Source organism: Hippocampus comes, unplaced genomic scaffold, assembly GCF_001891065.2.
Source record: "Hippocampus comes isolate QL1 unplaced genomic scaffold, H_comes_QL1_v1.1 scaffold29, whole genome shotgun sequence".
Classification (NCBI taxonomy): Eukaryota; Metazoa; Chordata; class Actinopteri; order Syngnathiformes; family Syngnathidae; genus Hippocampus; species Hippocampus comes.
In genome coordinates this window covers 362189-375350 of record NW_017805820.1, presented here as the reverse complement: position 1 = coordinate 375350, position 13162 = coordinate 362189, and the positions used below count along the sequence as shown (strand labels likewise).

At 40.0% G+C, this 13162-nt stretch overlaps 1 protein-coding gene across 3 annotated transcripts in view; it reads right to left on the bottom strand.

Moving 5' to 3' along the window:
• elna (elastin a) overlaps positions 1-12662 on the bottom strand; it is a 43770-nt gene extending 31108 nt beyond the window's left edge. For 2 of the 3 annotated variants that reach the window (XM_019886027.1, XM_019886028.1), the window contains exons 1-4: positions 12397-12661; positions 1819-1878; positions 1035-1130; positions 507-533 (exon numbers count right to left, since the gene is read on the bottom strand). In XM_019886027.1, the coding sequence (XP_019741586.1) occupies positions 507-533; positions 1035-1130; positions 1819-1878; positions 12397-12472 (259 nt within the window). In that variant the 5' untranslated portion in view covers positions 12473-12661. Of the gene's footprint in view, positions 1-506; positions 534-1034; positions 1131-1818; positions 1879-12396 lie in introns of all 3 variants that reach the window. The other variant, XM_019886026.1, reaches the window with a different exon arrangement.
• Positions 12663-13162: the final 500 nt, after the last annotated feature.

Below are 13162 nucleotides of genomic sequence, written 5' to 3'. Positions count from 1 at the left end.
CAGGAATTCCCACCCAACTAAAGAACAGTATCGGTACAAAGCTTTTAGACTCTGCTATATGGTCAGTGAAGAACACCACATGCAGATCAGTCATTGGCAAAAATATTAAAATTCCACGACAAGGTTCTTTTGAAACAAACCAGTAACAACATAAATACCACTGCACGATCTAATGAAAGCCAAACACAAGAGCTGTATGACCATATTTTAACGAGTTCAGATAGTAATGCTCAGTTTTGATGGATACTCTTGGAAAGATCTTTATTTACGATGAGGGAAATGTTAATAGTTTGACCCCCATCATGGAGATAAATGAGGTAGACAAAATCTAAGAAAGGGAAAAACAAACAATATCACAAGTAGGAAGAAAGCTCCCAGTGACCCTTGTGGGGATCAGTGGATCAGAAGATGGATGGAGGAAGAAATTTAAGATTTCTTAACACAGTAAGAATGTATTGAGTCTTATATTGTGGCTGTTTCAACATATTTTAATTGTATAATCTTACCTGGCTTTGGTCCTTTCCCTCCTTGTCCTAGAGGGAGTTAAAAAAAAAAACTTTAAGGTTATATTTTGGCCTACATTATGGTTTACAATACAACTCACGAACGATTAGATTAGTTCAAACATCAAGAGTGAAGTAATTTTAGAAATCTCAAATGAAATATTTTTCTGTCCCTATAAAGTGATTCATTAAAATACATTAAATAAAGCTGAGGCATTTCGCCGAATAACTCGCTCATGATGGCAAAGAGCAGTTAACAGGTCAATCAATAATGCATTACAATGGCTGACTGAAGATTGCAAATCATTTTCATTGTTAGGCGCGTTGCTATCCGTCTAACTATGAACCTTGGTGGGTTGCGTTAAAAAAAAAAAACTAACGAATGCTTGAAATAGTTTTCGCCCTAAGTATGACTATCAAGATGGTTGGCCAAGTTCACTTCATGTTTGACCTTCAAGATTTATAGTATTGACACTGACTTTCATGCGCACTGGCAGTAAATTGTTGCTGATTAAGGAACAGTTTTCCTACCTGCTCCAAGTCCTCCAATACCAAATCCAGTCTGGCCAACGCCTCCTGGCACCAGACCTCCTGGTCCACCGCCTTGGCCTCCACCTCCATAACCACCTAATGACAAGGACAGACACCGACCAATATCTGATCATCCATATTGCAGACAATATGATTGTATGTCATCATGTCATTCTTAAATTGTAGTTTTGAGAAAATTGTACATCCAGTATGGCTTTATTAATTAAGATTGAGTAGTAGTTGTGCCATTGTTCAGTTCTATCACAATATCCTTTGAAAATAATTGTTGGGTCACCCGATAAAGTCGCGATTCATTCCTTGTTTTGGTCAGAACATACACTGCTGATTGCACAAACTAGCAGTGGGGGGGCTTTCAAAACTTGTACATCTATATAACTTTTACTGTTGGGTAGCGCGAGATATAAAGAATGGCAAGTGCAAACAGATGTCACAATGTGTGGCCAATGCAGTTATCAGTCCTGGAAAGTGTGCTGGTATATAGTTTAATTGTACGCCGTATATCATGAAAGGGGAAAATGAGTTTTTGTGGCTTTGCAGGACCATAGCTACGATTGCCAAATCATTTCCATTAAACTGTAATTCTACATTACATTTAATTTAAGTTCTGGTTCACTTTTATGCTTTATTAAGTTCTTTTTTTAATGTGTATGCGTCAGCATAGTAAAATGTCTGATCTACAGCGGCATGGCTTAGCTGCAATGAGTTGCGGCTTGGGTAGTTTATTATTCCAAACTATCCCAGCAGACCTAGAAGCCTTTGTTACCTGGAAAAAATCCAGTTCCTGGTCCAGTGCCTATCCCCGCACCAGGTGGTACATACACGCCTGCAACACACAGTCGAAGAGCAAAAGGTCATTCTTGGTCACCTTCACGTATTCCCCCAAAAGTTAGAGAGCAATGATTGAAAGATTTGATTACAAAGCCGGTAACAATATATCGGATGACCATTCAATGACCCCATCTATTGTACACACATTCCCAAATCCATTTATCTTTTTTGACCCAGACATTAGAAATGAAGTTTATCTCAGGTCATGACTGCGACGGGCTTACATCGAAAATGAACAGCTCCTGTGAGGATCAAGATAAAAAGTTTAGCTTCAAAATGAGACAAAGTTGAAGAGAATGTTTTAGCTTTCATTTAGATGAGGTATTGAATTTGGAAGAGTCATTTCAGAGAGTTCCACACTGGACCCTCTCAACCCACCCCTCCCGCAGCACCCCTGGTCTCCAATCTTATCCGATTCCTAAGGGGGTCAGGGAACAACAACAGGAATAAATGAATGGGGGGGGGGATTTTTAAAAAAAATGACTTTGTTATGGGACAATAAGGGATGACATTCAAAATGGCTGGTGCATGACTTCAGACCCATGTTACAACATTCTATGTTGAGGGAAGAAAGCTGGTTTGTATCTCCACAAACACACCACAATGGAGAGAATTGTGCCGAGGGAAACACAGTGATTTTGTTTACTGGTCCTTTACATGCGCTAGGAGGCCAATTAATTAAAAGCACATGTCAAAGGTGCTTGTGTGTTTATTAACGCATACTTGGTGAATGCCGCGCTTTGTGCTCTGTCTGCATGGACACCGGGGGCAGTGCAAGAACATTACAAGGCATTAGTGTCTGAACCGGCAAAATGAAAATGTATGACATAAGCCACTGAAAAGTGCCAGAAGAGAAATCCCAAAAATGTAAACATGATCCAAGGTACTACAGAGGGTTTTCACTCATAAGTTGTGAAGTATTTGATGTTTCTGCCACAAATAACATCAATATTATTTTTATTGTCACAGTTGAGGTTAGTATGAATTTGTATGTCAACACTTAAGAGGGCAACTATTGAAGTGGCAAACTTAAAAGCAGAGTGAGAAGTTTATGGTGTGAAGAAACCCCAATATACACTGGACATTGTTACAAAGCTAAAAACAATATTTTTGTTACACTTGATGACGTTATATTTTTGTCTAGGAACCAAATTGAGTGCACGTACACCAATATTTGGACACACTTGCTCCTGGCATGAGTGAGAAATATATTTCTTCAGTTCAAATTACTGTTGTTGTCTTGTTTCGTACTTTTATGACCAATTTGACAAAATGAACTTATTTGAACAATCACACACACTTAAAGGCACACCTTTGCAATCTAAGGCGTTCCAATCTTAGTCTATAGTTTGTCAGTGCCACTGCCACCGTGACAGATGTGTCAGGTGCAGGTACCACCCGGACAGGGTGGAGAAATTGTTCCGTCGTCACACAATCAGAAGGATTTCCTGTCTGGGCTTTGCTCGCGAGGCAAGAAGGAATGCGTATGCCCCACTTTTCCTCCGGTTGTGGGCTACTGGACCAATTTAACAGAGGTTATCAAGTCCACCGTCTACAACCGAGCCTAATCTGCGTCAGAATGTATTAGATGAATTTCATCACAACGAATTTATTCAACAATTGACTTGGATCCTTAAATGAATAATGTTGGCGGGGAAAATAACTTGGCCACTTAAGCCAAAATTCTAACGGGTGATCTTATCTGGACGTTATTGTAGAGTTCTAAGGGCCATGTGTATTACTCATGTGCTTTTGGGTCATGCTGTGTTAAAATCTTGGTGAGGCTTAGGGAAATATGTTATGAAAGTACTTGTAGTTCCGAGTTTGATCAATTCAAACGCTCTAACACCACGGACGTGAGGTCGGGGCAGAAAGGGAAGGCAGTGCTGCCCTGTCGTCACCCTTGTTTACCTGGCAAGAACCAGATTGATACGTGAATCACTCCAAGGAATTCTCCACAATATCAATCTGGCACTGCTCCAGTGTGATCTGATCGGGAGAGGCGGGGACATTCGACGCAATAGCTTGGCGCCGTTTGGCCGAAGCGGCAACTTGTGCACGCCTACCAAGTTTTGTTTTGACCAATCCCGGCAACGGATGAAAACGTCATCACTGGCAGGTGCCTTGTTTTGACCAGCTGAGTCCTGTCATCTTGATGATTGTCACAGATGGCATCGTGGCTTTGAGTGATAGTTGTTGTTTTTGCAGCGTAAATATGCAGTTAAAGGGCATCTTAAAGAACACAATGTTGATTTTTGAATCAAGGCGATTGTCAACCGAGATGTGTTTTTGCCAAAGCCGCATATCCCACCGCCAAACATGGTGTTGCTTTGTGACTGGTCCGCCCGGTGCAAATCAGCAGGGTAGGGGGGGATTCCGTTTGCAGGCAATGTGAAGAGTAAAAAAAAAAAAAAAACAACAACAACCTAAATATGATTACACTAAATTATTTTAAATTCTCTGGTCCGTGCTTTAGATTTAATTTCTTTTTCAACCTAATAATATCATAGTGGTCGTGGTGCCTCACCAGTAACGAGCCTCGATGCACATCAATGTATAACACGTGCAATCTTATTTAAAGTGTGTTTGGATAGTCTGCTAACTCTAATTTTGGGTTTGAATACTTGCTCAGACCTCTCTGTGAGGAGTTTGCTTCTGTACTAATAGACATGCTAAATGAATTTACTAAATTGTGAGTGTGGATGGTTGTTGTCTATATATGCCCTGCAACGACTCACGACCAATCTAAGGTCTACCCCAGGTCTCTGCTTAAAGTGCTCCAGCTCGCCCATGACCCTCAATTGGATGGATAGATGAACAAACATTTTGCAAACTGTATCATACATTTACTATCCGGGCATCAGCGTATCTATTCTATTTTCTATAGGGCTTATCCTCATTTGGGTGCGCTAGTGTCGATCACAGCTGACATGAGGCAAGAATAACTAATTGAGAAAACAATGTTTTACTTCATGTGGCAGGTACATAAGGTACATATTGGACCCACATACTGCATGAGGACTAAGGAGCAAAGGGGTTTGGAAAATTTCAGTCACAACCTGCTTTGTTTCCAAATCAAGTCATAGCGATGATGGGTTTTTTGGGGGAGGGGTTTCCCGCAGTGCCTCCCATGTTAATGAAAGTTTTCACAATTGCACTTTGTGACCTTTAAGAGTGCAGTTTTTGCTTCATTTAAAAAAACAAACTCGTGACTAATGGGCCATTTCTGCCACCCAATGCTGCGGTTGTGCAATAACCGCTCACGTATTAAAATCGCTCAAGAGCTGACGGAACAGTTTACACACACACAAAACACATGCACATTGCTCACATGGGCGATCTCACACTAGTTAATAACAGTGTTCTCTGTACAATATTTGTTTCGGCCAAACCATGCAGCCTCAGGTCCACGTTATTAGGAAAAGTAACAAATGACACTTACTCAATCCAGCCTGTTTAAAGATTCAAAATAAAATGTTTAACCCACAAAACTACAGATTTAGAACAATATTCACACTAATCCAGAACCTCAGCCCCGTAATGGTGACAGTGTGTTCGGTAAATCTCTCTAAGCAGAGCACCCTTACGATATCAAGCATGTGACAGTTGTCCAGTTGTCCTACTATCTTGTCACTCCTTCCAAGGCCCGCTGAAAGAGGAAGAGCGATGGCATGGGGGACACGTAATGTTTAAAAAATGTACGCACTCATCTTATCGTGACACTCTGATCTGACCCTACATTCTGACAGCGCATTGGTGTGAGCTATGCACTGGAAAAACAAACGTCATAGTGGTGTTGAGGTGATTATGTGTGTTGGCTGACTCTGTCCTAATTGAACTGGAAAGGGGACACTTTTAAGGCTTCGTTTACACTGTCGGTCTTTATTATCCAGTTTCAATTTAGTGGCTACAGTGGACCAATATTACACATTCAAAGGTCCCAAAGGTATTATTAGCCTTTTGGAGTTGACCACCATTTGAGAAATAAAATACTGTCTAAATACAAATGATTGACCAGCAAACATGTCAGGATTTTAACCTACTTTTGGGATTCCACTGTGTGTCCTGTTTTCTTTGACTTTCTATGCAGAGGTGACAAAAGCATTTGCACTCTAAATTGAAGTTGGAGTACATATACTTGAAATACATACGTGTTAAAAAAAAGCCTGACAAAAATGAAATTACTATTACATTTAGGTTAAAAAAAAAGTATAAAATCTGAAATGTATTAAAATACAAAAGCAAAAATGAATTTTTACTGTCAATGATGCACTTTGTACAACACCTGTTTCAATAATGTGAAGAAAGGAAAAACTGAGTGCAAAATAGTTTCTCTTTTATTAACCTTTTGGACTGAGAAGAAAGGGAAAAAAAATCCTCCAAAATAAATATCTGAATAAAAAGTACAGTAGAGTATTTGTGCTTGGTTACTTCCCACCACCGCATCTAAGTTTTGTAATTCATTCTATGTTTGCATTTCCTGAAAAGCAGAAACAACCTGCATGCATATGCGGCCAATGAGCAAGTAAGCAACGACACACTTGTCCAGAAAACAAGGGGAACACTGAGCAACAATAGTACAAAACATAACATTACAAATGGATGCAGATGTCCACCCTATTTAATGCTCTATGCACCGCAGAGTTTTGTTGTACTGTACTTTTTTTTTTCCATTGCTGTAATCTTTGGGGAGACTTGCGCGTATGTCATTTCAATGACGTTCAGCAGGTATATCTGATCTCTTTGCTTACACTGCGGTCACATTGGCAGATATCAAATGTTTTTTTTTTTATCTGATACAACCGAGACCTGATTAGGATCTGAGGATACACAATTTCATGCGTTGAATTTACAAACGCATACTGCCATTACTCATATCTGAACTGGGCCATATCTGAACTGTCTCACTTGAACCTTGATGTAATGCAGCTTAAAACTAAATGTGGGGAATTTAATCATTACTGTTTTGTTTAGTTGGACATGGCAAAAGAATAAGACACGGTTCAATTGATTAGAACCAAGCATGTAAAATTCATTGAACCAAATGGATTGTACAAATTATATCGGTTTGTGTGATTTGGAACACTTTTGGACGAGTGTTTATTTACAGATTATAATGTTCCGCGGAATATCAGACACTGTTCCATTTATTTTGGCATCTGCTGATGAAAGAATGCAAGCAATTTTGTACATCTGCAGAGATTGGGCTTTTAACACCATCTTGAATGAGAGCGACACAGATGCTTTTTTTTCTGTGCTATTAGGGAATGGTGATGATGATTTGATGCCATGTAAAAAATATATATATAATTGCTCTTAATTTCCAAGGCTTTGTGACAAACCTGTAAGGATTTTAGAAGATAGTTCTATCGTGTGGGAATGCTTTTTTTTTTTTTTTGCGGTATATGTATGAATTAAAGAAAAAAAATTCATTTAAAGAAGCAGTCCATTTTCAAAGGTAAGAGACACTGTGGGCCCTACTTTCATGCCCAGTGCAAATCCAGCACAAAAAGCAGTTTGACTGTGAGCACGGTTAGAGATTTCTTTCTTTTGGTATTTTCGTAGATGGGCGTAGGAACAAAGAGGCGTGTGCGTCGTTGTGGGATTGAACACAGCCTACTTACTTTCCGGCCAATGAAAACGGCTCCACCGATTCCCTTTAAAGTCAGCGCAATAAAAGCGCACACAGTCTTTGACCGTTGACATTGTAAAAGCAGAAATTGACTCGCTGGAGTCCAGACAGAAGAACGAAGCATGCAAAAATGCTTACAAGGAACCTCCACTTTGTTGGCCAGGAAGTTCATCATAGATCATCGCTGTGAAGTGGACACTTGAGACCACTTTCCACCCCGATCTTTCGTGTTTATGTGTGCAGTGGTGTGTGGGGCTGGTATAATACATATAAAAATGACGATGGCAATGAAGCGCTCAGTAAAATGATTTCTACAATTATTCAGACAGCTCGATGCAAGCTGTTGTCATGTCTCTGAATGAAATACGATGACATGCAATACACACGCCACCGCAGTCTGTCTGCCTGCGCCTCGATCAAATCCACCAAAATCGTATTGCACCACCTGCGCCACTACTGAGAACTTGTCCACGATGCTCTACAGTCCAGCCAACTTTTTGTTGCCAAATGGTCATGTCCACCATGTTTGCCGGAATCATCAGGTTTTTCACCGAGCACACGTGCATTGTCTCTGAAAATAGATCCCTGTAACTACAAACTGTCAAGCACTATAAAAGAAGCTCAGTCCAAACCATCGGTCTGAACGCCGCGCCACCTTTCACAGTAGTCATGGCGGTAGGAAAAACTATTTGCCAAAATGTTAACGACTTCTGGCTACCGCTGTCGAGACTTCAGCCAGAGGACATTAGCTTCAATGTAAAACGGAATGCTTTGGATAAAATGGTGAAATCTACGAGGATTTACGAAGCACAGAACTAGGGCCAGGCAGACATAAATGTTCATGACCGTTCTTTCACCATTCAAGGCTTTTAAGCAAGCTCTCGGCCAGAGGAGTGAAATCACAGAAAATGTCATCAAACTGAAATGACTTTGTAAATGCGGTACTAGAAGACCGGAGAAAAACCCGTATCATGACTTCTGATGAAGGTTTCTCTGATTGCAGAGTTGACCTGATGAGCACTGTGATCCCAGTGCATCACTCGAATCCAATAAATTGTGGTCGCCTCTCACGCGATCCAAAATTGGATGGAGACTTGGATGCACAAGTCTCTATCAATAAAGTCTGAAGCACTGCTGACTTCGGGAATCAAGATTTGGGAATCAACCAGAAGTCCTGAGCTAATGTTGGAATCCCTCACATTTTTTTGGACCGCAAGGATATGCCGTACAATCTCCATTGATTGGTTTAAATGAGCCGAAGTAACTTCCAGTAGTGTGAAACTAGCCCAATTGCAATTAGGATAGTGAAGTCACCAAACTCTCATTTTCCCTTTTGTCCACTGAATTGTGGCAAGCATATCCATTATGAAACGATTTTGCGTGTGTTCATTTGTGTATTATTCCGCTGGATGAGGTAAAAGCCACAACTGAATTCTGCAAATCTGTGTGGAGGAGTGACAATGTACCGAGGCACAAGTCATGACATTTTGGTCAAAAGCTCCCTAATTAGTTTCACTCCTTGCAGTCTTAAGTCAAAATAGGGATTCATTGTTTTGACATTAATGTTGTAACTTCAATCAGTTCCAAATTGTCCAAAATGTGATTTCTTGAAGCCTAAATATGTAACATGTATGTTGACATGTGAAATTTAGTATCAGTGAATGTATTAAACTTAAGTACACAAATATGAAAAAAACAAAACGTCTTGGTATCTACTACATATACAGCTACGCAAAAAAAATGCTAGAGCAATAGAATTATGAAAATAAATAATTTATTCAATGAAATGAAAATATTACAAAAAAAATGTACATATCTAAATACTGTTGGTATATATGTATGTAAATATTTACCGGTATATGTATATGAATGTGAGTATATATAATTAATATTGCAGATCAAGATTCACAAACAGTGAACTCGTGGTCAATGTTTTAACACCATCATTTCAATTTAAAAATGTTGAAATATTGTGAGCATTTTTATTGTTTTCATTTTCTTTTCATTTAGCAATCTCCCCTTTTTTTTTAAAAATAAATGTAATCGTATTTGAAGTTTTCTGATTCCAAAACTAGTTATTCACCGATTTCTGTGTGCTATGTAATATGAGGTAATCATAAATTTATTTGGGTTCACGGTAATAACGGCGCTCTGAAAGAAAACAGAATGACAATGTGAACCATGACAAAAAAAGAATTTGGCACCTCTGCTCTAAAGATAAAGATGGAGATCATGATGCTTGCATAAGTCTACTGATTAGTTATTAAAATTGTCATGATTAATGTAGGAATATTAATAATATTACATGTCGCTGTAGACACATACTAAATCAAGAGGTTGCAGCGATTTGAAAGCAAATATAATTTTTGCCTCTGCAGTTTAAAATGACTTCTAATGGTTTTTCTTTACAAATGCATAACACATTGCGAGTTGCTTACTTTTCAATAAGGCAACTCAGTTTCTTGGCATCCATGTCAATCGTTCAACTTTCTGTTGAAATCTGGACTGGAATAATTATACATGTTAAAAAAAAATGTTGACAGATTTGTTTTTGTAATTGTCTTGCCAAATCCACCTGATACTTTGTATTTGTGATTCAAACAAATACTGCACTCAGTCCCACCATATGGTTTTCTAACAAGACAGTGGACATATTTATTAACAAACCCTTTCCCAGTTGTTTCCCCGGAGTCCATAAATCATTTACACCTGTCAATGGAAAACATTCAGATTCGATCATAATTCAAGCAAGTGCAAGTGTTCTGAGCACATGAAACGAATCCAATGAAGTGCTAATAATGTTCAAGTTATTCATAGAGACTTGACCCTAGAACTAGGCTCAGTGATCACCCCCCTCCCCCCCCCCTCCCACTTTTGTTTTAGTGCACACACAGATGGAGTTGGTTTGAGAAGCATAGGATGTTTTGTGTGGAGTAATAAGGATTTTGAATGGAGTTCAGCCAATGCTGATCATTATTGCCCTTTAACCTGACACATAATGTGATGAGAAACCTGCGCTGGTTTGAAGGCAGCCAGCTTGCAGGAAAAGAGACTTTTTATGGAATAATCATTTTCTTTTCGAGTCTAACAATTTGATCTCTTTACATCTGAGCTGCCACTTGCCCCCCCCCCCCCAAAAAAAAAACAAAACAACAAACATTCAGACAGCGCAAACCTCTGTCAGGGAAGCTATGTTTCCACATAATCCTAACAATTCTGTTGGGAAAGGGAGGGACCATCATAATTCTGTGTGAAAAATGCCTGATGATTGATGAGCTCCAAATGTAATGGTTCCTTTCTTGGCACATGTTTCATACCTCCACTGAGATGAGAGAAAAAAAACATCCAGCTTAAAAAAAATAAAAAAGAGTGCTGAGATACAACAACATTTGTGTTCATATTAAGAAAAGGAATGCAGTACAGCTTGGCTTTTGGCTATCGCGTACTTCTGTTTTGATGTGACTGCTTTTCAGTGCTGGGCTGACACAGACAAGAAAGCTCAACTAAACTAAAGTAGTGTAAAAAGGGATGAAAAAGTAAACTCACAGACTGAGTGTGAGTGGGAGGAAAGGCATGCATACACAATGCCTTTCTCTGTCTGAAATAGATAAGCGGCTCTTGAAATGAGCCCTTTAAAAAAAGGGTGTATGTTTCTACTTTGTGGCGGTTTCATTTTCGATTTTTAATTCTCGGTAGACCTGGCGAGTTCAAGCTGTCAATGAGGACACAAATATTCTACCTGCGCGCATCTGTCTGGAAGCCCACCAAGGCCACGTTGTCTCCCCCACGTGTTTGCGACACACATGGCCGACATACACTGCATGTGTCCGTGGTGAATACCTACAATGACGTTGGGTTTACAGCGAAAACGTGGATTTTAACAAGACTATTGGTAACTGCTGAAGAAAGTACTGCACATAAAACAGCATGTACGGCATCTGTTGCTTCTGTTTAACATCAAATGGGTGATAAAACAGTCAATGAGACAGCTGGTAGTTGTGATAGAGGGAGCACCAAGAGGAATAAGAGATAGCAGCCTGAAGCCTTTTTCTTTCAAACCATGTTGTGAAATTTGCTTGGGACATTAGCCTTTTTGGTACACCTGCACAATCAAATGAGATCCGACACAAGACCGCGGCGGTGTGGGTGCGCGTGTGAATTTTGATGAACACCGTCAACAATGTTTTTTGTTAATGTGGGAGAATAGCCCAATTTTGTCATCGGCCGTTAATGACGGTAAATATTCAAATTCTAAATTATTTTAAAATTTAATTGATCTATACAAGATATGATGGGGGGGATCTTCCGCGACTTCTTCGCCTGGATCCGGCCGTAATTCAGCTAGCATGCTTGAAGTCAACAGTGCGACACACTTTGCAAGCATGCAGAGATAACTCTTTGTTAGAGTGAGGCAGAGTTTTGGATTTTTGTCAATGTTTCTTTGCTTGGAAATCAATCGGCACACCTATTAAAGCAAAAAGTGGGCCAGGAAACCTCTGACCTCCATCTTCGACTTATTAGCGATGTGTATAAAGATACGCTGCCAAGAAGGAAAGTATTAACAAGAATGTGTTGTTCAAATGAGGTTCGGTTTCACAACTATCCAAGGATCCTTCAAGTATAAGGAAGACCAAAATAATAATCATCAATGTGCTTAAGTGCTGAATATGATCATAATTATTTGCATTTGTGTTCGAATTACAATACAAGAATACCATTTAGGAATGTCATTGAAAATGTCTCCAAAAAGTTTTTCCCTCCTAAAAACAGAATTAAAACTTGTTTTCTGATATTAAAGAGGGCAAACATCACAAGCTTTGCACCTGCTCTTACACAGCCACGTGCAGCTAAGAGTTCCGTTGACCTGTGACACATGCTTACCTCCTTGCAGAGTGGGCTGAATCGCTGCTACGAGGAAGAGTCCGTGGAGGAGCAGCCGAACCTTTCCGTTAGCCATCTCGCTCCCAAATGCACCACCCCTCTCCAGAGGAGCTGGTTTTATTCTCTGCTACCTAATTAACACAAGTTGAGGAGTGGTGAGGGGGGGAAAAAAGGAGAACGATATGGTATTAGGAGACGACAAAAGCCCAGTTTCAATGCTTCACTTTGCTTTTTCCCTCCACCCTGTCTGTTGTTGCTGTTTTTATTCTGGTCACTCTTGCCAGGAGTTCTAGTGCTCTTGCCAGCAAGGACAGGGGGGTGGGGGGGGGGGTGGAGGCTGGGTGGGGGTCAAGAGACGCATATTGTAGGAGAGAGAAAGTCCCCCATCAAGAAGGAATTGAACTATTTGCCAAACACTTCTTGGATACAAAGCATACTTATCTGAGAGCGTCACCTAGTCAGACCGAGGAGCAGCGACCCACATAGCCTGACAAGTACCTCTCGAAATGGCTTCACATGTTCAGCTGCTTTGATTTGTCACAATAACGTTTGTTACTAGGGAAAAGTAACTAAATACAAGACCTTATGAAGTCACATTCGGCAAGAAGAAGCAGCAATCAGAGGGACACAGTGGCTGGCAGTGCGCATGTGAAAAGCCTTCCTGGAGGTGGTGAGGACACTATTGGCATCACATTCAGATAAGAATGCCAAAATGAATGAAAGCCCAACCTGCCTATTTTATGCTGTAATCCTGAGTCATCTTGTT